This window comes from Macaca fascicularis, chromosome 12 (genome assembly GCF_037993035.2).
Source record: "Macaca fascicularis isolate 582-1 chromosome 12, T2T-MFA8v1.1".
NCBI classification, from domain to species: domain Eukaryota; kingdom Metazoa; phylum Chordata; class Mammalia; order Primates; family Cercopithecidae; genus Macaca; species Macaca fascicularis.
The window spans coordinates 57,530,643-57,557,268 of NC_088386.1; the positions used below are offsets into that span (position 1 = coordinate 57,530,643).

The window sequence follows — 26,626 nt, forward strand, 5'->3', positions numbered from 1 at the left end:
GTCTGCATTCTCTCTCCTCATCTTATTTTCTGTACCACATATTTTGCCAATTAATCAAGTAATTTTATATCTATTTAGGTACTTACTTTAACAGTTTTTTCTTAACTAAACTATTAATAAGCCATGAGCCATGAACGTATTGTATCTTTTTTCAAACAGTTGCTAGCACTTACAAATTGTAGGTATATACAATTTAGTACTGAGTGGTTTATAAATATAAGAATTTTAATCAGAATTACAGCAACATTAATAAATATTCATTAAAAATTTTTTTCTTGCCTGAGCTCCAAGATAACTTCTTTAATCCACCAAACATTTACTTAGCACTTACTGTGTTATTCAGTGTTCTGGGCATTAGAGACATCACAGTGAATAAAGCATGAAAAACTCCTGCCCTTATGAAGCTTATATTTTAACTGGGGGAGACATATGAACAGACAATGAGTAAGCAATGCCATATGTTAGGTGGTAACAAGTGCCATGGAGCCTTCACAATGGAAAGCCAATGACCAGGGTTAAGCAGAGAAGGACATGATTTGACTTATGTTTAAATACGATCACCAGCCTAGGCACGGTGGCTTACACCTATAATCCCAGCACTTTGGGAGGCTAAGACAGGTGGATCACCTGAGGTCAGGAGGATGAGACCAGCCTGGCCAACACGGCAAAACCCCATCTCTACTAAAAATACAAAAAAAAAAAAAAAAAATTAGCCGGTGTGGTGGTGCATGCCTATAGTACCAGCTATTCGGGAGGCTGAGGCGGGAGAATCACTTGAACCCGGGAGGTGGTGGTTGCAATGAGCCAAGACTGCATCAGTGCAGTCCAGCCTGGGTGACAGAGCAAGATTCTGTCTCAAAATAAATAAATAAATAATAAATTAAATAAATAATAAATTAAAACAATTTGATCACTATATTATTAATAATTTTCTATTGCTATGTAACAAATCACTACAAACTTAGTGACTTAATAGAGCACACATGTATCAGTTCAGGGTTCTATAAGTCAGCAGTCCAGCCCATTTTGCTGAGTTCTCTGTCCAAAGTATTGTGAGGTTAAAATCAAAGTTTTGGCTGGAATGAGTTGTCAGCTGGAGGCTCTGGGGAAAAATTACCTGCTTCCAGGCTCACACAGGTTGTTGGCAAAATTCAGTTCATTGAGGTTGTGAGAGTGAAGTTCTCATTTACTTGTTGACTACAAGCCAGGCTGTTCTCACCTCCTAGAGATGACCCACATTCCTGGCCATATGGCCCCTCCATCTTCCAAGTCAGCAATGGCATGTCAAATCCTTCTCATGCCTGGGATTCCTGACTGCCTGTTCTGTGACGAGTCAGAGAAACTCTGCTTTTAAACGGTTCATGTGATTCAGTCAGGCCCAAGCAGGTAATCTCCCCTTCTTAAAGCTGACTGTGCATTATAACGAAACTTAACTACAGGAAGAAAATCCATCATATCCACAATCTCAGAGATTAGTACACAGGAGGGGAGGTGGGGGTTCCTGGGGGTCATCTTAGAATTCTGCCTACCACAATCACCTTATCTGTTGTGTTGAGAATACACCACAGGGGGAAGTAAGAAAAAGAAAGAGAGATGTTGGCAATCATTTAGGGGAAGGACAATTGTGTCTTTGACCAGGGTAGTAGGAGATGAGGTGGTGAGATATGGTCAAACTCTGAGAGAATATGAAGATACAGATGATAAAACTGCTGACACATTGGATGTGACTTGTGAATGAAAGAGAGGGGTTGGGGAGAACTTGCGTGGATATTGGCCTCAGTAGCTACAAAATGGAATTGCCACTTGCTGAGATAAAATGTACTAAGGGAAGACAAAGAGTTTTGGAAGATGTCAGTACGAGATGCCAATATCACCTCCGAATGGAGATGTCCAGTAAGCAGTTGTATACTGCACCTAGAGCTCAGTAAAAGGTCTGGTTTGCAGATAAAATTGGAAAGTTGCCAAGGGAGCCCCAGAGTAGTCCAAGGTGAGAAGTTGAAGATATCAGGAAGAGTACCTAAGAAGGCTGGGAAGGACTGCACAGTGAGGTAGAAGGACAACCAGGAGACAGTGAGAGCCCCGAGGGGAGGTGGAGAAGAAGGATGACTAATTGACAGGCACATGAAACGCAGACTGAGAAGCAACTCCACATCGGCAACACAGAGATTAGGGACCTTGACAAGAACTGAGCTGTTTTAGTGGTGTGGTGGGGATAACCCTTATTCCACGGGGCTTAAGAGGAAAAAAAAAAAAAAAGAAGAGGGGTAACAGATGGTGATAATAGAAACTCTTTAAGAAGTTTTGTGGTAAAGAGAGCAGAGAAAGGAAGTGGTAGGTTGGCAGGGATGAGGGTGGAAAAAGATACTTGCCTTCTTATTTTTTTTGTAAGAATATGAGACACTATTGCCTGTTCATGATCAAATAGGGATGGAAAAAATGATGATGCCACATGCAAAGGGATAGCTAGAGTCTAATCTTTCAGTAAGCAAAAGGGATGGGACCCAGGACACAAACAGAGGGCTTGGTCTTGGATAGGAGCCTGAGCATTCATTCCCCTAACTTAGGAGGGGAGCCCATGCAGGTGAATGCATTGATGAGCCGGTGAGAATTGAAGTTCTCTTCTAATGGTTTCAGTTTTCTTATCAAACCAGGAAGCCAGGTCTTTAGCTATGAATTTGCATAGGGTGGAGATGTTGGAAATTTGAGAGGAGAGGAGATACCTGGAATAGTTCACCAGAAGAGCAAGTGAGTGAGCAGACAGGGAAAATAGGTCCGGATTGCCAGGAAGAAATAAAGGTCCACTGGCTGCTGGGTTCTTGGTTCTCCTTTCAGTACAGCCAAATCCTTCTCATTTTAAGAAAATCATTACCATGCAGAGTAATTTTTTCCCTGGAAATTTTAAAACAAAGATTTGAGTCATCAAGTAGATTTTTTTTTGCCCTTGTTAGATTAAATTATAGCTTTTAGACCTTGTGAGGTTATTTTGTTTGCTTCTGTTATTTATTTATTTATTTATTTATTTATTTATTTATTTATTTATTTTTATGGTTATTAATTATTTTAAGTCCTACTTTCCTGGGTTGACTTTCGCAGATCTAAGTTTTAGCATTTTTTAAAAACTTTGCCCATCTTATTTTATGTTGACTATTTCTGCCACTTTCTGCTATTACGAACTGGATTAAATATGACAGTTTATGTGGATTTTCTAGGGGTAAATTGTGAGTAATTCCCCTCAGATATTTCTGACCTGCTCTATTGTCTCAGATTTATATTTTAATATTGCAATTCAATTACTTCCTCCTCTTGGTCACTTTGGATGCCAAGAGAAAGAAAGGGCTGAGATCAAAATGTCCTTGAGATCAGAAAGGCAGCAACAAAGCACACTGGTTTGCAATAAACCCAGTTAGGAAAGAAAGTGAGGAGAAGGAAAGGAGAGAATTGCCGCTCCAGATTTTTGGAGATCAGAGCTGGCTTGATATCTGTCCTCTTTTGTTGAAAAATTAAATCTTTCTAATGTAATGAAAAGAGAGTAATAACCAAATACACAATATGCCTACATAGGCCGTCCCCCCAATTTCTGTCTTTCAGAATTTTCAATTCAGCTTAGGTATTTGCCCTTCTCCTTCCCTGTGCTAGCAAAGAAGATACTCTCCAGTCCTAGAAAGGTGAGTCTTGATTAGTCTAGTTCAATCACGGCAATTCTTTCTCCTTGCCAGTGATTGGTTTAGATATGGACAAGTGACACAAATGTAGCCAGTAAGACCTGAAAGTTTGTGTCCAGTCAGAGGACTTATGGAAACGGCTTTCCTCCCTGATACAGCAGAACATGAATGAGGAAGAGCATCCTCTTTTGCCCTGTGAAAGGGCTGTATGAGCAAGTGCTGGGCTGAGCTGCAGAAGCCATGCTCCACCATGAGATGACATACTGGAGGTCAAAAGACAAAACTCCAAGGATGGCAGAGCTGAAAGGTGGAAAGACCCCGTGTTCTTGATGTGTTCAGGCCATTACATTAACAAACTCAAGAACCACTTTACTTCTGCACTTCCAATTTTAAAAGATGCTAATGACAACACAATAATAAAACGCTATCATTCAAATAATTTTTGGCCAGGTATTGGGTTCCTTGAAGCCCAAGACATCCTGATACAATCCTCTTACAGCATCAGGGGACTGTAAGTCAGTGAGGACCGACATGGAGGTGCACTGCATGCCTCAGAGCCAGTTTGGTGGCTGAAGGATTGGAAGGATTGTATTAAGACCCACTAATTATTAACGCTTTATGCTCGGTTGGTTATGTAGAAACTTCCCAGGGCAGCATTTATCATTTGGTCACTAGTGCTTCCATAGCACTTTGATCATTTACTAGAAGGGCACTTAGCTCTTTTGATTATAGTTAATGTTTATGCGTCCTTTAATGCTGTCAATAATTTGAGGACAAAGGCCATATCTATTGTCTTTCTATCCCTAACGACCCACAAAGTACCTGGCATGTAGAAAATCCTCAATAAATATTTGCCAAGTTGGAGAATTACCTTCTGTCAACAAGTCTGTGCTGGGTAAATATGAAGTAAGAGGTGTTCCTGAGCACATCCTTCAAAGGGCAAGCCTGATCCCATAGGAAAGGGGAGTTAAATCAGAGGAACCTCTGCAGACAAGCTCTTACAAAAAGGAAACAGCCAGGAGGCAAGAGAAATTCTTCACTTAAGCTATCTAGCCAGCTGTCCAAGGAGCCATCCTTACCTTCTCTCCTTCCCTCACTCTTCGCATGCCTGCCCACTGTCTTACTCCAAAATACATCCTACATTTCTTTAAAAAAAAAAAACAAAAAAACTTAATTTCACCTGCAGTGCTATCATCCTTGTCCAAGCCACCATCATCGATCACCTGGACAAACCACACCAACCCCAAACTACTGTCCACACAAGAGTCAGAGCATATTCTTGAAATGTGAAAAGATCATGTCACACTCATGTTGAAATCCTCCAGGAGCTCAAAATCATGCTTGGAATAAGAGAGAAACTCCTTTCTGTGTCTGTCAGTCCTCTCTATCCCACTATATTTTTGTCATAGCATTTGTTACCATCTGAAATTATTTTTGCACTTGCCTATAATTTGCCTGCTCTATGGATTGTAAAGGTCCAGTGGAACAGGGACATTATCTATACTGCTTAGGGCCAGATCTTAGCTCATTTTGTGTTGCTATAAAGGAATATCTGAAGCTAGTAGTTTATTTTTTTTGAAAGGATTATTTGGATTATGATGCTGGTGGCTGGAAAGTTCAAGATTGGGCATTTGCATCTAATGATGGTCTCACGCTGCTTCTACTCATAGCAGAAGTTAAAGGGGAAGCTGGCATGTGCTGAGATCACATGATGAGAAAGAAAGCAAGAAAGAGGGAGGTGCCAGGCTATTTTTAATAATCAGCTGTTATGGAAACTAATAGAACAAGAACTCACTCACCCCTGTGAGAGGGCTCTGATCCCATTATGCAAATACCTCCCATTAGGCCTCACCTCCAACACTGGAAATCAAATTTCAACATGACATTTGGAAGGGACAAATATGCAGTCATAGCAGGCCATATCCCCCATACCTTCAATAACACTTGACATGCAGTAAGCCTTCAATAGCCATATCCCCCTACTCCCATACCTTCAGTAACACTTGACATGCAGTAAGCATTCAACATATGTTTTTGAATTGAAAAATATTGTCTCTGGCCACTGTAGGACCTTGGCCCTGAAGAGGTTTTAAATCTCATACTAAAAGAGTTTTATGCCTGTAATCAAATAATGGAAGAATATAATAGAGAAATAAGAGTCATCCATGACACTTATGGAGATGAGTTTGAGCAGGGTGGGCTTTAGAACAACTGAGGAAAACAAGAAAAGAGGGTTCCACAGAAATGGCATTAGGGCCCCAGGGGCCACTAAGCTCAGTTTTGGGGTCCCCAGTTTTAAGAAGTCAGGGAAAGGGTGGATGATAAGACCTGCTTGATACTCATCTCTCCTACTCCCTCTACCTCAATTATATATCCTGACCCACCATGGCTCCTGAGTGCCATTAATAAAATATCTGGTGGCTTTGGCTCTGTCTTACCTTACCTCCTCTTCTAGGGCCTTAGATGTTGAATTATGTAACTCGAACTCATAGGTCTACTTGCTTCCTCACTGAACCAAATAATTAAGAAATGTGCACATTAATGCCCCCAGTTGAAGAAAGCACATAGTTTATCTTCAAAATTTAAAAGCTTCCTAGGAAGTTACAATTTTGAGAAACAATATAAAACAATACAATGTTCGGCAAATAATAAAACAGTTTACTCAGAAGTTCTAATTTCATGGTTTCAGGTTACTCTCAAATTGAGAGACACACCCTCTTTTGGAGGTCATAATGGAGCTGTGAAGACTAAAGGTAAAAATATTTACAAGATATTGATTTACAGCAATGAAAGGATCAGCATCCAACCATAAAGTAATGATTAAACATTAACTCCGAAAAACTCTCACCAAGGCATTTCTATAAATTAGCCATTCATGGGAACCAGCAGGCTCAGGGAAGGTTGGTAGCCAAAAAGTTTGGATTCCCAAGATCCAGTACTTACTTGCAAACCCCTAAACTTTCACATGTAAAAAGTCAGGATACTAATATATCTCTCTAACATGAACTTCTCTGTGAAGATCAAATGAAATAATTTAACTTACATCAGAAGCAAAGCAAGTGTAATTTAGTGTAAGTAGGTAAATCTGAATCTATTATTACCACTAATACTAAAAATCAAAACCATTCAAAAGCTTGAGATGTCAGTCATTGCCTATATACATACAGCTTTATATGAGAATGAAGACAGCAGAGGTAGGCTCTTCCTCAGGATACTGAACACATAGAGATTATGAAGGGGTGGCCTGCCCCTCCACACCTGTGGGCGTTTCTTGTTAGGTGGAACCAGAGACTTGAGAAAAGAAATGAGACACAGAGACAAAGTATAGAGAAAGAAAAAGTGGGCCCAGGGGACCGGCGCTCAGCATACAGCGGACCCACGCCGGCACCGGTCTCTGAGTTCCCTCAGTATTTGTTGATCATTATCTTTACCATCAAAGAAAAAGGGAAGTGGCAGGATAATAGGATCATCGTAGGGAGAAGGTCAGCAGTAAGACATATGAATAAAGATCTCTGTGACATAAGTTTAAGTGCTGTGCCTTGATATGCATATGCAAATATCTCCATAAACCTTTTTAGTGCATGAAGAGCAGCATTGTGCTAGCACATCCCACCTTTCGCCCTAAGGCGGTTTTCTCCTTTCTCAGTAAATAGAACATACAATCGGGTTTTACACCGAGATGTTCCATTGCCCAGGGACGGGCAGGAGACAGATGCTTTTCTCTATCTCAACTGCCAAGAGGCTTATTTCCTCTTATACTAGTCCTCCTGAGCACAGACCCTTCACGGGTGTCAGGCTGGGGGATGATCAGGTCTTTCCCTTCCCACGAGGCCATATTTCAGACTATCACATGGGGAGAAACCTTGGACAATACCTAGCTTCCCTAGGCAGAGGTCCCTGTGACCTTTGGCAGTGTACGTGTCCCTGGGTACTTGAGATTAAGAGAATGGTGATGACTTTTCACAAGCATACTGGCTTCAGGCACTTGTTTAACAAAGCACACCCTGCACAGCCCAAAATCCATTAAACTTTGAGTCACCACAGCACATGTCTCTTGCAAGGACAAGGTTGGGGGTAGGGTCACAGATTAACAGCATCTCAAATACAGAACAAAATGGAGTCTCTTATGTCTCCTTCTTTCTATATAGACACAGTAACAGTCTGATCTTTCTTTTCCCCACAGATTAGAAGCCATGAAATGATAATATAGCTATGCAAATGAGAAGTTATAACAATTGTGCCAATATGGCCAAGTTGATTTTATACTTGATTACAAGCTGACAGAATGATATGCAGTTGAACAGTACTGAGTATCAGCTGTAAAGTCACATTGCCTGAGTATGAATCCCAACTTTGTGGAACTTTAAGCAAGTTCCTTAACTTCTTTGATAGTCATTGGAGCCAGCCTCCATCACGGTTCCCAACGATCTCCACCTCCTGGTATTTATGCACTTGTGTAGTGCCCTCCCACATTGTATCAGGGTTGGTCTGTGTGACCAATAGTACACAGCAGAAGGAATGGTATACCTGCCACTTCTGAGGCTAGATCATAAAAGGCAACTCAGCCTCCTGCTTAGTTCCTCTCTTGGATCCTTCATTCTAAGGGAAAGTAGCTACCATATTATCCTAAGTATAATTTCGTGTAAGTAAATCTGGACCTATTATTACTACTAATACTACTAAACAGAACCATTCAAAAGCTTGAGATGTCAGTCATTGCCTATATGCAGCTTTATATAGGAATGAAGGCATCAGCAGTAGGCTCTTCTTCAGAACATTTAGCACACAGAGATTAGAAGTCATGAAATTATAATATAATTCCCACATGGTGGGGAACTGGGGCCCATACACTAGGGAACTGAAGCCTCTAGCTAACAGCCACATGAGTGAACTTGGAAGGGGATCCTTCAGCTGCAGTCAGGTTTAGGCTTTCAGATAACATCTTGATTACAACCTCATGAGAGACCCTGCGGCAAAACCACCCAACTAAGCCACTCCAAAATTCCTTATACACAGAAACTATGAGATAACAAATATTTATTGTTTTAAGTTCTGAGGTGATTCATTATGCAATTATAGATAACTAAAGTACCCTCTCGAAGTTCTGATAAATCTTCTGTATGAATGGAGAGGGTAATAGTACCTTTCATTCAAAGAGTTGTTCTTCGGATTAAATGAAAAATACATTGAAAGCCCTCAGCCCCAAATTTAACACTTAATAAAAGTAAATGCATATTTGCTATTATTGTATGCTTGCATGCCTTCTCTTCCTCAAGTAAGGCGCTCCTGCGTGTTATTTACAGCCATGTTCTCCATGGGCCTCAGTACTTTCTTAAGTCATAAAATTTGAAAGACGCGATCCAGCTCCACTCTTTTTATATTATCTTTCTCTGACCATCAACTGGATAAATAGTCTTCATTTTCTCTCTCTTTCTGATCCCCTTTGAAAAGATAGGCAGATATTTCTAAGAGGAGAGAAACTTAAGGCATATGTTATGGCTAGAGAAAAGCCAAAATAACTGGCCTGAAAAAGACTAACCTGCTGACCTCATGAGCATTCCGAAAAGGTTGACAATAGTTAACTGAGCAAGCTGGAGTCAACTCCAGTTTTTATAGAGCATACTGTTTAGAAATTGTCCCCTGAAATGTACAAAGCTTTCATTCAGGCTCGTTTCTGTGCTTTTAAACCTGGAAGAGATCCTGGACTTTCTCAGGCAAACCTCATAGATGCTATCTTTTCTCTCTGATTATTCCTGTCTCCTTCACATTTGGGTTTTCTCTTATTACTGAAGGATACTGATGGGTGAGCAGTCAAATTTCCTTTCCACCGAAAGAAGGTGTAGAGGAAATTTACTACTAAAGCAGTGAAAAGAGCAAAAGAAGAGATATAAAACTATTCCATAATAAAATTCAATAATAATAAAATTATTTGACAGATAACCAAATATTTCCAATTTCAGCATATAATATAATGTAAAAGAAAAAATAAAGAAATCATAAATGCTGCATGAGAATTTTATTACCACTAAGCCATGAAGAGTTCTACAATTCCATACAAGTATTTTCATATATTTCTCACTGATTCTTGAAGAAACTGAATGCTTACATATGCAATATCCTCCTATAGTAGGAGGATTGAGAAAATTTTAAAACATACAATCATTTATTATATACACAGAAGAGAGTGAACTTTTAATTGTGCTTGGTGAAATGAATAAACTGAACTCAAGGAGTTTTTATTCTTAAATATACGGCAATAGTCCAGTATTAAGCCTCTCTCTCTCTCTCTCTCTCTCTTTCGCTCTCTCTCTCTCTCTTTCTGGCTCCCCACTCACTAGCCCCCCTCCTGTTCTGGGTGTGTCTAGTTTTGCTAAAGTATGCGTTTCATATGGAAACACTTGACCTCTTAAATCAACCTCTCAGGAGATGAACTTGGGTTTGCTTCCTCCTTCCTTTTGGCTGTTTAATTCTTTAGTTTTCCCGTAATTTAGGTATTTGCTTTGTTTTTCTATCAAATTCCTATCCTTCTTTCCTTCTTCCTTTCCTTTCCCTTCATATTTCCTTTCTCCCTACTTCCTTCCTTTCTTCCTTCTCTGTATTTGTTTACTTGAAAGCTTGATTGACAACATAGAGGGCATTTCTTGGGTGATGACTTTGAGTTTTTTGTAAGGAATGCTGACCTTTATTGTGGCACAGCCCAGGAAAGGTATTGCTGATTTAGTGAAAATGCTGCATTCTTGAGCTTTTATCTTTTTATTCCTATGATAAGGCAGAAGTGTTAACAAGATGACTTCCCTTTTTTCCTTAAACACACATACCTACAAATTAAGAAATACAGACAAGAAATAACTAGAGTGGTAAATAAATAAAGCCACCATGAAACAACATCTCCACCTGGTTGTCCAAGAGATATCCTTAGCTACACTCTCCTTCACCTCCCTCTGTTTAACCAGTTACTGAAGTTCAGTCATTCACATTTCTGAGTAGCTCTGGAGCCTCCATATTCTGATCTGTACTGTAAGTGCCCTGGGCCATTTCCCTCACTTCCCCCTTCAGTGTTGCTCCATTGCAACTCACCTTCCCACTGTCATGGCCAACAGTTCAGGCGTGCTCAAAACCTCATTCACTGCATCATCTCCAGCTTAGAATCAAACTCTTTTGCCTGTTTCCCACCCTCCTCTGGGGCTCTGGATCCTTTCATAACCCCTAACACGGGATGTGATCTCATGTCTCTGTGTTGAAATGCAAGACATTCACATTTTCTGGAATATCCTATCTTCAGAAACTGATGTTATCCAGAAACTGATGTTAACTATTCAAGCTTCTCCACAAAAGAAACCTCTTATAAGAAGTCTCTCGGCTGGGTGCAGTGGCTTACACCTGTAATTCCAGCACTTTGGGAGGCCAAGGTGGACGGATCATGAGGTCAGGAGATAGAGACCATCCTGGCCAATATGGTAAAACCCCATCTCTACTAAAATACAAAAAATAAGCCGGGCATGGTGGTGCGTGCCTGTAGTCCCAGCTACTCAGGAGGCTGAGGCAGGAACCCGGGAGGCGGAGACTTTCCCAGAAGTGTTCCTTCTAACCTCCAGAGCAGTTTGCTCAAGCACCTCTAAGTTATCCTTTTGAGTCATAAGAGTAGTTATATGGAAACAAGTGAGTGTCTCAGGAAGTCCTCCTCAAGAGACCATTCTTGAAATGTGTTCAAATTTCATTTGGAGAAGACAGCAGGTGCTGTTTAGCAGAAATGGCAAAACAGCTCTCCCTGGCCTGTATACCCTACCTAGCAAAACAAAATCCTCAGAGTTAACTGCAGCAAGCCTCAGATCCCTAGGGCATTTCACTGGCCATCTCAAGTGGCTAATCAAAATACAGTATTCCTTTCAACTTGCTTTAACGGAAGTTCTGATAATTACAGTTTTACCCAAACTTCCAGCAATGCTGTGATGCCTCAGTTATGTTTTGGAGACAAACAGGCTATACAGATTATTTCTATTTATATATATGTGTGTATCCACACATACACATACATACATATATACGTAAAACAAGTCGTATTTGTTTGCATATTCCCACCAGCTTATACAGTTCTTGAGGTCAGGGGCCTTTATATTTATATTTACAAAATTTAATCTTTGTATCTGCAGCAACTAACACAGTGCCTGGAACATAATGTAAGCCTGTAAGTCCTATATTTATGGATTGTACGACTAGCACATTCTTCTCCCACGAGGCTTTGCATGTATGGTTTATACGAAGTGTTGCTTTATGAAAATAATTATATTTTAACAGTCCACAAAAAAGAGTCAAGCTTAAGTGGACTGTCATTTAATGGTATAAAATAGTAGCAACCACTGGTTTCTTCAAATTTCACCAGCAGTAGGTCAACCCATTCAGTTATTTAACCTTTGGCACCTTTGCCCTGGCCTTGAATTGCACAGCAAGTATGGTTTTCATAGCTCCACAAACTAATTCTGAACTGTCATCCTGAAATCTAGATAAGATACCGTGAGTATGCAAGCACAGACTCTACATTCCTCAGTTGGCTAAACCTCCAGAGAGAATCCTTTAACTGGCTAATTTATTGTGTGTAATCCTGAAATGAAAGCAAGTGTTTAAAAGGAAAGTAAGGCCAGGGGAGACTGAAACTAGTAATTCTCACTTGCTTGCATCCTACAGTGAGTATTCCATTATCTGAGTGTTATATATTTAGGCAAGCTAAAAAGACATGAAAGTCTTTAAGTAAAAGAATCCACCAAAACATCACTGATTCCAGCCCCTTCTGAAATATTATCATGTATACCAGCTTTATGATTTAGCTCTGCAATACCACTAAATTGGTCAAATAATTACTTCCCTGCCTCCCCACCCTCCAACTCAATTCTCACCACCCTGAGGGAAAACAATCTGGGTTCCCCGTGCAACGACTTTTCTCTAAACCGTATTTTGGGGCTTGCTTTCTCATTTTTCCTATCCACTTCAGATATCCTTACTGCTGTCTTTGGGTTCTTTAAACACTGCCTTTTTTCCTTTGCAGATAACACCCAAAAACTTTTCTTAAAAATTATATGTAAATCTAAAACTTTACAAAGTAAATTTAAAATTGAAATTTTTAAAATCCCGACTCTCCCTAATTTCAGGAAGCATGCATTTATCATACATAACAAGACGTGAAAGCGGCAAGAGTTGCAGCCTAAACACTGAAGACCCCGCGAAGTGAATCCAGCTGCCGCTCTGCAAGCAGCAACAACGCCTGGGAAGCCTTCTCAGCTACATCTCGGGGCACTGGTCCAACCTCCCGCAAAATCCCTCGTTTCCCTTCGCATGGTAAGACGGAGGCTGACCTGAGCTCCAACTGTCCTATCCGTTTCAAATGTTTCAAACTTACTGCCTTTGTTCAGCAGAACCACGGGCACGGTGATGATGGTGACAAGCGCAGCAGCACCCAGCAGTCCCAGGAGAACCTTCCACGCTGTCTGCAAGCCGGGCAGATCAAGTCCAATTAGAGGGAAGCGTGTGGCCCCAGTTTCCGTAGGAGGGTCGGAGCTGCTCCAGAGGCAGCAGGATTTGCAGGTGGGAGTGCGTTAGAATAGGGACACTGTGGACTGGGGGTGGGGGTGGCGTCTGGAGTGCGCCAGTCGGAGTTCTCTAAGGCGGGTGCCCTTGAACTTGTGCCTTCAGAGCACATTAGTGTTGGTTTCTCTACCCCTGCCCGAGTTTAGGCGTGCGATCTGTGGGTGGCTTTCCGGGACATTTAAAGCTCGACGCCAGGGTCCTAGCAGAAACCAGAGTCCGAGAGCTAAGAGACAGCTCTGGGACGTCCCTTCACCTGTCAGAGGGTAGCCTTGGGGCTTCCGCCTAAGGGGAGTCCCTGCTCCGGTTTCGCCAGCTTTGGGGCCATTTGGGGAGTTTGGCGAAGAGGTCCCCACAGCTCGCCCCGTGGGCTGGGGAAGTGCATGGCGTGGAACTCACCTTCATCGTCGGCGTCTCCTCGGAAGTGTGCGTTCAGTGAAGGAGCGCAGGCAGAAGTCACAGCCGGCGGCGGAGAGGCGCGTCCTGCTCCACTGCTCTGGGCGGTGGAGTCACTCGCCGCTGGCAAGTTTCGGCCCAGAGTTAAACATTAGTGAGCGCCCAGCCCGCAGGGTATAAAGGCGCCGCGAGTAGGCTGCTGGACAGGCGGCGCCGGAGCAGGCGCGCGGGGCGCGGGGCGCGGGGCACGGGCATTCCGGCCGGGGGGAGCCCGCGAGGGCCCCCTGAGGGCGGTGCGGGGCGCTGGGCGGCAGCCGGGGCGCTGGGTGCGAGGCCCAGAGGAGCCGTGGGGGAGGGGAAAGGGCGCGCGGCCTCAGATGCGCAGACCCTGGGTCGGCGACGCGAGGACCCTGCTCCCTCTTAGCTGAAAAGGACGTCGGCGTTCAGCTCCTCCAACCTCGCGTGGACAGGCGAGGGACCGAGGCCCAGAGAGGGCAGAGGGCTTTGGTAAACTCACACAGCTCACCGCTGGCAACTGAAACTAAAACCCAGGCCTCTGTCTCTTGCCAGTGAAAGTTATGTTAGGAGGCAGTCAGGTGTCTAAAGCTGTATGAAAGGCAAAGAGAAAAGGTGATTGTTCCCTCATGAATGGCCCTTGGAAGCTGAGTATCTGGATTCACCCTCCCCAGAGAATTTCCCGATTGTCTTGCAGGCTTACACACTCATCAAAATGCCAAAAATAATGACAGTAACACTTATGTGGAATTTGACTTTTTCCCAGGTGCTGCTCTAAGCATTTACTGTGTTTGTTTTACAGGAAGGAAGCCTGTGCACAGAGAATAAATAACTTGGCCAAGCTATTCAGCTAGGAAGTTGTAGATCCTCAATTAGGAGTTCAAGGTCTTAATGGCTAGTCTATGCGGCCTCTCCTCGTTCAGTCTTTTCAAGGGTTTTGGAGAAGAATAAAAGATCAGGTATGGCTTCTCCCTCCCCCAGCTCCCTGTTATTCCCTGAAGGGTTATTCATTCGTTCATTCATTCCTGCATCCTCCCATTTATTCCACTCATCCACAGATGTTTGAGAGGTTACAATGTGCCAGCCTCTCTTCCAGGTACTGGAGATAAAGTGGGACAAGAGAGGTAAGGTCTGGACCCTTGGCACTTTCACCATAAAATACACAGGTAAACATTTGCCTTTAGGGCCCCCTCCTTGATTACTTCTACTCTTGCAGATAAGAGGATCAGGCCTCTTCAGCTTGTTCGCTGCAGGTGAAAAGCAAAGCCTCTCTGTCAGTAGAGGTAAAAGATTAAGAATGCAGAGTCCTATGGGGCATTACCACATGATTATGAATTAATGCAATTTTCCATCTTTTATTTCCAATCCAGACATAGCTTTTGAACTCAGTCATCTTTTCCCCCTTGCCCACTAGTTGCTTGTGGTACATCCGCATCCTCACCCACCCCCAACTCCAGAGGCTGAAACTGACTCTCCTCCTCCCTTTTCCAACTGCTGATGAAGGTGAGTCAATGGTGTTACTGGACCTGTGAGCCGATGCTGTGAAGAGAGGCCATCTAACACGGACTACGGGGAATGGTGCCACAGGGGCCTCAGTGCTGCCCTTTGCTCTCAGCATTTTGCTCGCTCAGCATTGGTGGTAGCCACATCAGCCTCGGTGAAGGAAGTCCGGAGAGTTGAGCCTGTGCTTCACCTCCATGCCAGCACCATGGCACTCACTGTACATTCAGCAAGCTCCAAGGAAGCTGACAGGAGGCTGGCTGACATCTACGGGACAGGACAATTTGTTCTCTGGAGGGCACTCCATGAGACGCAAATATCTTCACACCCTGTGCCCATTTCAAGAGACTCTTTCACATGCCTCCCCCACCTTGACCTCTGTGTCACCACTCTTTCAATCTTGTTTATTCCAAATCCTTAAGGTAGCAGCTGGCCAACACATTAGCCACCGCTGATGAGTCAGTATAGATCTTACATCAGGCCATCTCTTTTTCCTTGCAAAATAGAAAAGCAGATGTTCTGCTCAGAATTCTGTTTGTTAGTAAGATTTCCCCTTCTGCTGTGTTTCAGGACATCCCTGGGAGGGACTCTGATGCAGCAGCCATCTACTTATTGCTAGTGCCAGCTTACTTTGCGTAACGTTGACTCCTTTCCCTCATCTGTTGCCTGGTTACAGGAACTTCCTTGTGAAGCTATAGGTGTGCACTGAGAGACATTGAGGCAGTGGGAGAAGGCATCATAGAGTCTAAGTTTTCTGCTAGTCTGAGTTTCTTGTGTCTTGTGGACCTGGTGGGCTTATCTCCTTTATCATGTAGATACCATTTTCACTTAATAATAGAATGCTCCTGCAAATGCCCAATTTTATCATGTGGTGTGTTAGGCGACACTCAGTTCATCAGGGTAGCTAGGTTGTGCAGTTACTTTGGTGTTATGGTGTTATGGATTGAATTGTGACTCCCCAGAAGATATATTAGAATCCTAACCTTTAGGACTTCAGAGTGTGACATTATTTGAATATAGGGTTTTTACAGAGTTAATCAATTTAAAATGAAGTCACTAGGGTGGGCCCCAATCCAATATGACTGATAATCTTATAAAAAGGAGAGATTTGGATACAGAGAGAGACAGAGTGAAGACGATGTGAAGAAACACAGGAAAACATGGCAGCTATAAGCCAAGGAGAAGCTTGCAGTATGTATTCATCTGTTCTCATGCTGCTAATAAAGACATACCTGAGACTGGGTAATTTATAAAAGAAAGAGTTAATTGACTCACACTTCCACATGCTGGGGAGTTACAATCATGGCTGAAGGCGAATGAGGAGCAAAGTCGTGTCTTACATGATGGCAGGCAAGAGAGCTTGTGTAGGGGAATTCCCCTTTATAAAATCCTCAGATCTTATGAGACTTATTCACTATCACAAGAACAGCACAGGAAAGACCTACTCTCATAATTCATTTACCTCCTACTAGGTCCCTCCCACAATACATGGGAATCATGGGAGCTACAATTCAAGATGAGATTTGGGTGAGGACACCGCCAAACCATATCATTCCACCCCTGGTCCCTCCCAAATCTCATGTCCTCACATTTCAAAACCAATCATGCCATGCTAACAGTCCCCCAAGTCTTAACTCATTTCAGCATTGACTCAAAAGTCCACAGTCCAAAGTTTCATCTGAGACAAGGCAAGTTCCTTCCGCCTATGACTCTGTAAAATCAAAAGCAAGTTAGTTACTTCCTAGATATAATGGGATTATAGGCATTGGGTAAATACAACCATTCCAAATTGGAGAAACTGGTCAAAATGAAGGGGCTACAGGTGCCATGCAAATCCAAAATCCAGCGAGGCAGTCAAATCTTAAAGCTCCAAAATGATCTCCTTTGACTTCATGTCTCACATCCAAGTCATGCTGATGCAAGAAGTGGGTTCCCATTGTCTTGGGCAGCTCTGCTCCTGTGGTTTTGCAGGGTTCAGGCCCCCTCCTGGCTGCTTTCACAGGCTGGCATTGAGTATATGTGGCTTTTCCAGGTACATGGAACAAGCTGTTCCTGGATCTACCTTTCTGGGTCTGGAGGACGGTGGCCCTCTTCTCACGGCTCCATTAGGCAGTGACCCAGAGGGGACTCTGTGTGGGGGCTCATATCCCACATTTCCCTTCTGCACTGCCCTAGTAGAGGTTCTCTGTGATGGTTCTGCTTCTACAGTACACCTCTGCCTGGGCATCTGGGAGTTTACATTCATCCTCTGAAATCTAGGCATAGGTTCCCAAACCTCAATTCTTGACTTCTGTGTACCCACATGCCCAACACTACATGTAAGCTGCCAAGGCATGGGGCTTGCTTCTCTGAAGCAATGGCTTGAGCTCTACATTGGCCCCTTTTAACCACAGCTGGGACACAGGGCACCAAGTCCCAAGGCTGCACAAAGCAGCAAGGCCCTGGGCCTAGCCCATGAAACCGTTTTTGTTTCCTAGGCCTCCTGGCTCATGATGGGAGGGGCTGTGTGAAGACCTGACTTGCCATGGAGACATTTTTCCCATTGTTTTAGCAATTAACATTTGGCTCCTCGTTTCTGCAGGCAGCTTGAATTTCTCCTCAGAAAATGGGGTTTTCATTTTAATTGCATCATCAGGCTGCGAATTTTCCAAACTTTTATTCTCTGCTTCGCTTTTAAACATAAGTTCCAATTCCACACCATATCTTTGTGAATGCATAAAACTGAATGCTTTTAACTGTACCCAAGTCACCTTTTGAATGCTTTGCTGCTTAGAAATTTTTGCCAGATGCCGTAAATAATCTCTCTCTAGTTCAAAGTTCCACAAATCTCTAGGGCAGAGGCAAAATGCCACCAGTCTCTTTGCTAAAACATAGCAAGAGTCGCCACTGCTCCTGTTCTTAACAAGTTCCTCACCTGCATGAGACCACCTCAGCCTGGACTTTATTGTCCATATCACTAACAGCATTTTGGCCAAAGCCATTCGACAAGATTCTAGGAAGTTCCAAACTTTCCCACATCTTCCTGTCTTCTTCTGAGCCCTTCAAACTGTTCCAACCTTTGCCTGTTACCTGGTTCCAAAGTCTCTTCCACATTTTTGGGTATCTTTACAGTAGAACCCCACTCCTGGTACCAGTTTACTGTATGAGTCTGTTCTCAACACTGCTAATAAAGACATAACCAAGACTGGGTAATCTATAAAGGAAAGAGGCTTAATTGACTCACGGTTCCACATGTCTGGGGAGGTCTCACAATCCTGGCTGAAGGCAAATGAGGGGCAAAGTCATGCCTTACGTGGTGGTAGGCAAGAGAGCTTGTGTAGGGGAACTCCCCTTTATAAAACCATCAGATCTCGTGAGACTTATTCACCATCATGAGAACAACATGGGAAAGACCTGTCCCCCATGATTCAATTACCTCCCACTGGGTCACTCCCACAACATGTGGGAATTATGGGAGCTACAATTCAAGATGAGATTTGGGTGAGGACAAATCTCAGCCAAACCATATCACAGTGAATCTTTCTTTGTCTCATAGTCCTCAAAAGGAACCAATCCTGTGATCTATCGATTTTGAATTTATAGCTCCTAGAAGTGAGAGATAACAAATTTCTGTTGTTTAAGCCACCCAGTTTGTGGCACTTTGTTATAGCAGTCCTAGTGAACGAATGAATATACTAGATCCATGATCATGTAGTCTCTACAGGAGCCCAGTAGCAAGAGAGTTGCTGCTTTTTAAGTAGTGAATTGTCGTTGGTTATTGTAGGCAGCCTCCAAGATGGCCCCTAAAGTTTTGGAAGTAATTTGTTATGCAACAATAGGTAGCTAATAAATTGGCAAAGAGTATATGACTTTGCTCTAAGAGTCATATATCTTCTGTGATTCTCCCACTGGGGCTTGCCAGAGGCTTCATACAGTATCTCCGACTGCCACATACATTTTAAATAAGTATTGTGCTTGTTAGGTCATAAGATCCAAGTACAACTTGCACTATAGCTTAAACATGCAGAGCCCTTTTTTTGCTCCAGGATCCATTCAAAACAGACAGCCTCACAAGTTGCTGAGTAAATGATTGGAGAAGTATAACCAAGCATAGTATATGGTGTCTCCAAAATACAAAGAGTTCTGGCAAATAGTGCTCCTCTTCACGGTGGATGTACAAGGTGTAGTGACTTGTCTTTCACATTAGAAAGGATACCTTGACATGTTCTAGACCACTGAAGCTGTTGAAACTTCGCAAATTTTCCATGGATTTTATTCTCTACCCTCTGTCCACATTTGTCTTACTAAAGAATGTAAGGAACTTGCTACTTCTTGTTCCTCAGGTCCATGTAGCATAGTCATCAATGTAGTGGACTAATGTGGGTCTGTGGGATGGCAAGATGATCAAGGTCTTTGGAGATTTTAATATGACAGAAAGCAAGAGTTGTCACAGCCCTGGAATAAGATGGTGAAAATACACTGCTCTTCCTCCCACGTAAAGGCAAATTATTTTAAATACTTCTTACTTATTTGACTCAAGGAAAAAAGTGTTTGCAGCTGAACAGCTCAGATGTCCATGTTGTTTGATTCAGCAAAGTTACTCATCTGAAATGACAACTGAGTTATTTTCCATAATCCATCCTAGTTTTGCACAAGCTAAATGTGAAAGTTAATTAAGTATGGGATGGGGGAAACAGCACCTCTGCATCTTTCAGATTTTTACATAGTGGCACTAATTTCTGCACTTAGGGATGCAGTATTACTTTTAGTTTTCCACATTGTTGTGCAGGGGCAGTACCAGGGTCTTCCACTTGGTCTTTCCTACCTTAATGTCCCTTCTTGGGTCAGGGGATAAATGAGCAAAGAAAAGTAGGAAGGCTCTAAGAGCTGGAAAAAGCAAATAAATAGATTCTCCCCTAGAGCCTGCAGAAGGAACAGAGCCTTGGTGATGCCTTGATTTTAGCCCAGGAAGACCTATTTCACACTCTGACTCCTAGAGCTGTAAGTTAATAGATTTATATTATTGTAAGCCACTCAGTTTACGGTAACTTGTTACCGCAGCAATTGGAAACCTAACATAAAGAAGGACAACAGTGATGTTTTTAACTCCAAAAAAACTGGCATAAACCCAGGGCTCATATTTAAAAACTCCAGGGAGGTCTGAGAATGTCCCTTTTCATGGGGCATTTTCAAACTTGGCTATAAGTCATATGTCAGGTGTATACTGTGACAGCATTTCAGAGTCCCTCCTGAAAAAGATCTGACCTCCATTTCAAACAAGGCTTTCTGGGTCTATTAACTGGTTTGAGTCTGAGAACTTGGTGAGAGGCCGTTTATTACTACTGTGAAAACTTAAGTCAAATTTCTGCCCATCACACCTAGAATTATTTTGATTATTTAAATCAAGCTATAATTTAGAATGCTACCTACTGACTTCATTCTTAAGTATCTCATGATAAATGAGCCACCACCATAGAAGTCAAGTGCCCTGATTATCATATTGTTCCTGCCACCGTTTATGGCAATATCCCCTTTTGAGAACCTGAGTCTTGGAGTTGGGGTTACCTAGGGTGAACTGTAGCCTTGGAGGGATACAGCCACTGCCAGATTGCAGCACAACAAAGCAGATAAAAAGCTTAAGGAGTAAATACCTCAGTCTCTTTCTCTTCTCTCCTTTCAGTATCTTGCTGGTGCTTCCCATCTGTTGAGCCCAATAAAGACAGAGGGCTAAGGAGCCTGGCTAATAGAGAATGTATATTCAGGGATCAACCCTGCAAGGCTGTGCAATGCAGGGAAGAGAAGGGTGGAGAGTGGATAGAGGGAGGGGGAACTTGAAAAAGAGCCACGTAACCAGGCAACTCCATATAGTACTTATTATTTGCTAAACTGTCTCCTTATGGGGACTGGAAATGTTCCCTTTATTCCTTTGTCTTCTCATCCGTCATTCTCTCCAGTGCCTAATAAAGTGCCTGAAATATATTAGTGGTCAGTAACTGTTGGTTAAATAAATTAAAAAATGAAATGATAACCGAAGAAAAGTTAAGATCAAATCCTTCTCTGTGTTCTTGGGGGCTGGAACTAGAAGACAGAAAGAAATAGGATCTCATATGTGGAGAGATGGCAGGGTGGAGGGTGGGGAGGTGAGGTGTGGTGGGGAACAGGGAGGGAAAGGAACAGATTTACTTCTTGCCCTCAGCTCTGAAGGATTAGTAAAGGACAATACAAAGGTACTTAATTAATTGTTCCTTTGATCAGTGAATATTTGCCCTCCACCTAATCAGAGAACGCTGCTCTACCTGTGTGGGAATGACTTCCTGCAGCCTTAGTGCCAAACCCCACATTTCAGCTCCTTTGGACTGAAGATCAAGTCTCACATCTTCCATGTTATCTTCACCATCTGTTTTTGTTTTATTTTCCCTACCAACCATACTCGGGAAGATTACGCTGCTTGTGTTCCAGGTTGAAGCAACCTTTAACAAAATTTATTTCTACCAAGAGATATGTATTAATAGATGGCAACTAGCTAGCTAGATCATTCTATGGATTTTGATAGATGAAAGGAAGTTTCAGGCCCAAGGGATAACACAAATAAGGGCTTGAGTAAGAAAGCTGGAAGATTTTTAGGGAATATGTATTACTTTCATTTTGCCAGGATATAGAGTATTCAAAAAAGTATTGGGAAATGAAAGTTGGTCATGGACATATTCTTGTCTTAAGTTCAATATTCACTATGTACCAAGGAGCCACTGAATTTTTTTTCTTTTCTTTTCTTTTCTTTTCTTTTTTTTTTCAGACAGTCTCGCTCTGTCGCCCAGGCTGGAGTGTAGTGGCGCGATCTCGGCTCCCTGCAAGCTCCGCCTCCCGGGTTCACGCCATTCTCCTGCCTCAGCCTCCTGAGTAGGTGGGACTACAGGCGCCCACCATCTCGCCCAGCTAATTTTTTTGTATTTTTAGTAGAGACGGAGTTTCACCGTGTTAGCCAGGATGGTCTTGGTCTCCTGACCTCGTGATCCGCCCGCCTCGGCCTCCCAAAGTGCTGGGATTACAGGCTTGAGCCACTGCGCCCGGCCGTCACTGAAGCTTTACCTGGAAAAGAAACCCAATGAGACTTATACTTTAGATAAAAGCAAGCAAGCAAACAAACAAACAAACAAACCAGGCAATAGTGTCTGTTGAATGGAATGAGAAAGGGAAGAACTTAAATTGGGGTGAGAATCAGTATAAACTCTTGGTGTTAGAAAATTAATTGGGTAAGTGCCTCTCTGCAAAGTTTGTTGTACAAGCATGTAAACCATGCTTATTTATTCTTGTTGAAATATGACTCTAAAAGCTGTTTCTCAGCTATGGTCATGGTGTTTTCCTTGCCCCAATTATCCGTAATACCAAATGAGGGGTTCTTCTAACAGCACTCCATAAAGAAGTGCTTTTTCTACCTTTTAGACTAGAACCCAGTCAAGGGGTAAGGGCACTTTGTGCTCCTCTTTGGATGGTATCCTTTGGATAGTCTGTGGGTTTTGTAATTTGAAGAATTTGCTTATATTAGCCCCTGACTTATGGAAAAAAATATGACTTAATGAAGAGAACGTGTTTAAAACCCGTGGAGCCTGATTCCACAAAGTGTCTGTAGCTCTAATGATGTCTCCTCCTTAGTGTTCTCCAAACTGTGAACATGGGCTAGATGTGGTGGCAGGATAGGGGAGCCAGAGATCACCTCCAACCCCCCTGTAGCTCTTACGTTGCTCTTCTAGATTCAGCCATAGAACTGAATCTAGAAACCAAACTGATATCAGGCAGATTAACAAGAGAAAAGCAAACAGGTGTTATTGGTTTTTCATGTACATGGGGATCTTCACAAGAGATTGAAGTCTGAAGTGGCCAAAGCAAGATACTTTCGTACTTTTTAGACAAAGAATAACAAATCTGAGAAGAAATCACAGGACAAAGGGAATCTGACTAAGAGCAGTACATTTCTAGGGGAGTCACTAGGAGATACATGAGGGGAGGATGTAAACCTACTGGAAGATAAGGGCTACTTCATTAAGTATATTTATTCAGGTTCATTGCAGCCTCTGATCCCCAGTCTCTGTTGACAAGGGTTATTTTCTTGCTCCAGTAAGAAAATATTCCTAACACACTGTAAGAAATATTTCTGTTTTCTTGCTCCAGCAAGAAATATTCCTTCCAGAGGAATCTACGGCTTGCCACAAGCAGGAAGAGACAGGTCAACTAGCCCTTTCTGATGCTACAATTCTCCCAATGCTTTCAACTTGAAATAATCAATATACCAATTTGACATACTTTGGGATGACATATCCTTCACTCCTCCATTTCCCCTGTCTGAAACTTCACTAGACGTTTCCAACATTAAAAGCTGAGGTGATGGTTGTGGAAAGAAATGACAAGTTAGTAACTGTGTCATAAGGATTTCAAAACCAGAAATCAACCAATCTAAGCATTGTTCCCCACACTCCATTAAACCAGCCTCCTAATCCTGGGAAAAGTTCTATCCAATAAAATGGTTTAGCCTTATTTATTTGATGAAGAGTATTTGTCTTGTCTTTTAAATGGTACACATTAGGCTCTATTTGTCCCCAGGGATTTACCTAGAAGCAGTGTTCTTCTCCAGTGTTCATCAATGCATCAAGGACATGGGGAAATACAGCAATGGCTAAATATCAGCTTCTGACTGGAGTGCTTTCAATGCTTGCATAGAAATACTGAGCTCTGATTCTATAACTATGGAAAGATTTAGAATTGGTTTTTTAATCTCATAAACTCCAGTGCTTGGGAAAGAAGCTCTCAATATTGAAAAGAACTTAGAATTGTGACATAAAAGTGAGTTTTGAGTAGTACATCTAGTACATTTGTGTGGTACCACTTTATAAACAAAAGAGCCCAAGTTTGTAATTTGGCTAGCATTTAAAGTAGGGTACCTGGAGACAGAGGTGTTAAATATATGAGTCCACATTGCCTGGACCATCTAGGTGGGAATCCTTCATATACCTTGTTACCACACAAGAAAAAAGACCAGTATTGTTCACAAATAAGGTCAGAGTGGAATATGTGACACCACATGTTGGGGTTTATTGCACCTTGTTTTCTAGCATATTGACATCTGCTCATGTCTATCCTCCATGAATTCTGTCAGTCCATAGGAATGCAAAAGGTTGTGAAATATCTGATATAGAAGGCTGTTAGTTCAGTTTTGGCAGCTATAAGGCTTAATTTTATTAAGCCAAGTCAGTCTAGAATTTTGATCAATTTATTTGTAATCTTTGGTGTCTGCTAGCCTAATGAGTTTCCCCAAGTTACACAGGGCTGACTTTGGAAGTTTTTATAACATCTGGTGATTTGGCAAGTGTTTGCATCATAAGAGTCAGTGTCAGAGCTGCTTATGACCTTCATGAAAGGCTGAAGGGTGCCATGGGCGGAATCAAATCACAGGCTTTGACTGCCATGCCTCATTGGTATGTTACTTAAGGAAAGTCCAGCATTATCCCTGCTTATATTGCAGAGGGAAAAATTCCTTTCTAATGACTTTATTAGAGCAAGGACAGTCTTTGAGCTCTTACAGAGATTCCTCTGTGTCCAACTGACTCACTGAAAGGAAAAATAATGTGTTGTTGTTGTTTAGGTGGTGAATGCCATACCTTGACATACATTCATTCTCCAAACTTGATCCACTGGACACTTGCATTGTCAGGAACAAAAATAAGTTCAGGGTTTTTCTCCGCATAATCTAGATGTTGACATAATCAATAGTCAGACTGATTAGTTATCGTAGCCAGTGTTTGGAAGACTGGTACAATGAGCTGCTGCATCTATGCCTGGCCTATTGGAAAAATAGTGAGGGCTAATGAGAGCGAGACACAGTTTGAAGAAAGGTGGTAGTGGAGGAGCAGAGGGAGGATAGGTAGAGGGAGACAGTTTTCAGTCAGCTTTTGAAGTAGGCTATCGATAAATGGGGGTGGGAAGCATTTGTCACTAAAGAAGAGATTTTTGTATGTTTGCTTGTTTGTTTTAAGGAAGAGTATTAGGGAGACTTAAAAGGGGGGAGAAAATAGGTGGGAGTAAAATTTCTTCATCCCTGGTCTTGGGAAAAGCTGTCTACTTCAAAAAAGTGCCATCTGCTTCTGGGGCCTGAGGATTAGCCCTTGAAATCCTTACTTTAAGGTCACCTGTAGCGGTGATCTTTCAATTGACTTGGATGTGCTGATCAGGATCTAGCTTGGGGTCACTTGTTTTGTGAACTCAGGAGGGTTTTTCTTTTAATGGCAGCATGGATAGTCAGCTGTACCTCATAAGGGCCTTCCCAGTGAAATGACAGTGTGTGCTTTTCTCTAAAAATGTTGATGGACACTCAGTCTCCTGGTTGAAAAGAATAGCAAGGCCTGTCATTTGGCAGAGGCCACATCCTTTTTACCTGATGGTGATATGCTCCAAGTATATCAGTGAGTGCCTGTACATAGCTAGACATAACATCACATTGTTTACTTAAATCCACATACAGTCTATTCAGTCTAGGAATGGAAGGTTTAGAGATGCCAGTAGGCATAGGGTAGCCAAACACTATTTCAAAAGGGGTTAATCCATATTTTCTATTTGGAGTATTTTGCCTTTTTATAAGGGCCAGAGGTAATGCTTCTGGCAATTTAAGTCCAATTTCTCTAAAATCTTTTTCCAAAGTCCATTTAATGTCTAGATTTGCCTTCAGGATTGGGGATAGTATGGGGTATGAAATTTTAGTGAATACCCCAGAGTTTTTGCAAGCAAGTGGTTTATCTCTGCTATAAAATGAGTTCCTTAAAATCCATAAAATGATGTGAAAGCAAGGAATAATCTGTTACTCATTTCTTCACCATTGTTGTGGTGTTAGCATGTCTAGTCCAATGGCATGTAGTCCACCCACTACACATACAGACAATAACCAAACCGTGAGAAAAGCCTAAAGCTGGAAGTGAATCTATAAAGTCTATCTGGAGTTCTGCAAGGGAAGTGTGTGCCTTGGAGAACTTGCTCAGGAATGTTGGTTTCTTCCAGAGATGTGGTGAGAGTTACAAGTAATGCACTAGAAAGTAATTTGGTCAGAAATTTTGTAGCTCCCAGGGCAATTATAGATCCCAATTATCTTTTAGAACCTAAATCATCATATATATATATATACACACATATATATATATATATCTCCCATCTGAAGATCATTAATATCAGCCAAAGATGAAGGCAAGTTTACAAACTGGGTGGAAAAAGAATCAGGGGGCCTGTTTTTGGCTGCACAGTTAACAGCCTTGTCTGCCCTATCATCTCCTTAAGATACACTATCAGTCTCCTTAGTGTGGGCTGGACAATGAACATTGGCCATTTTAGCAGGAAGATGAATAGCCTGTCATAAGGCAGCAAGTGTATGTTCACTGGCAATAGGTGCACCAGCATAGGTTAGCAGTTCACAGAGTGGCCAGGTTGTGCCAACAGCATGGCAGACTCTGAGAGCATATGTG

The 26,626-nt window shown here is 42.2% G+C and overlaps 1 protein-coding gene and 1 long non-coding RNA gene across 21 annotated transcripts in view; one reads left to right on the forward strand and one right to left on the reverse strand.

Moving 5' to 3' along the window:
- The window catches only part of DPP4 (dipeptidyl peptidase 4), an 83,054-nt gene extending 69,301 nt beyond the window's left edge, over positions 1-13,753 (reverse strand). For 11 of the 20 annotated variants that reach the window (XR_012421165.1, XR_012421163.1, XR_012421164.1 and 8 more), the window contains exons 1-2: positions 13,638-13,753; positions 13,054-13,141 (exon numbers count right to left, since the gene is read on the reverse strand). Coding sequence is in view for 2 of the 20 variants with exons in the window: in XM_005573318.4 (XP_005573375.1) it covers positions 13,054-13,141; positions 13,638-13,643 (94 nt within the window). In the remaining 18 variants the exon portion in view is untranslated. Of the gene's footprint in view, positions 1-10,342; positions 10,481-13,053; positions 13,237-13,637 lie in introns of those variants that run through there. The other 9 variants (XM_074009310.1, XM_074009313.1, XM_074009311.1 and 6 more) reach the window with 3 other exon arrangements.
- On the forward strand, positions 13,061-18,336 carry LOC123567904 (uncharacterized). Its single transcript, XR_006691039.3, has 2 exons — positions 13,061-13,238; positions 14,452-18,336. It is a non-coding gene; the product is annotated as an uncharacterized lncRNA (long non-coding RNA).
- The last annotated feature ends 8,290 nt before the right edge of the window (positions 18,337-26,626 follow it).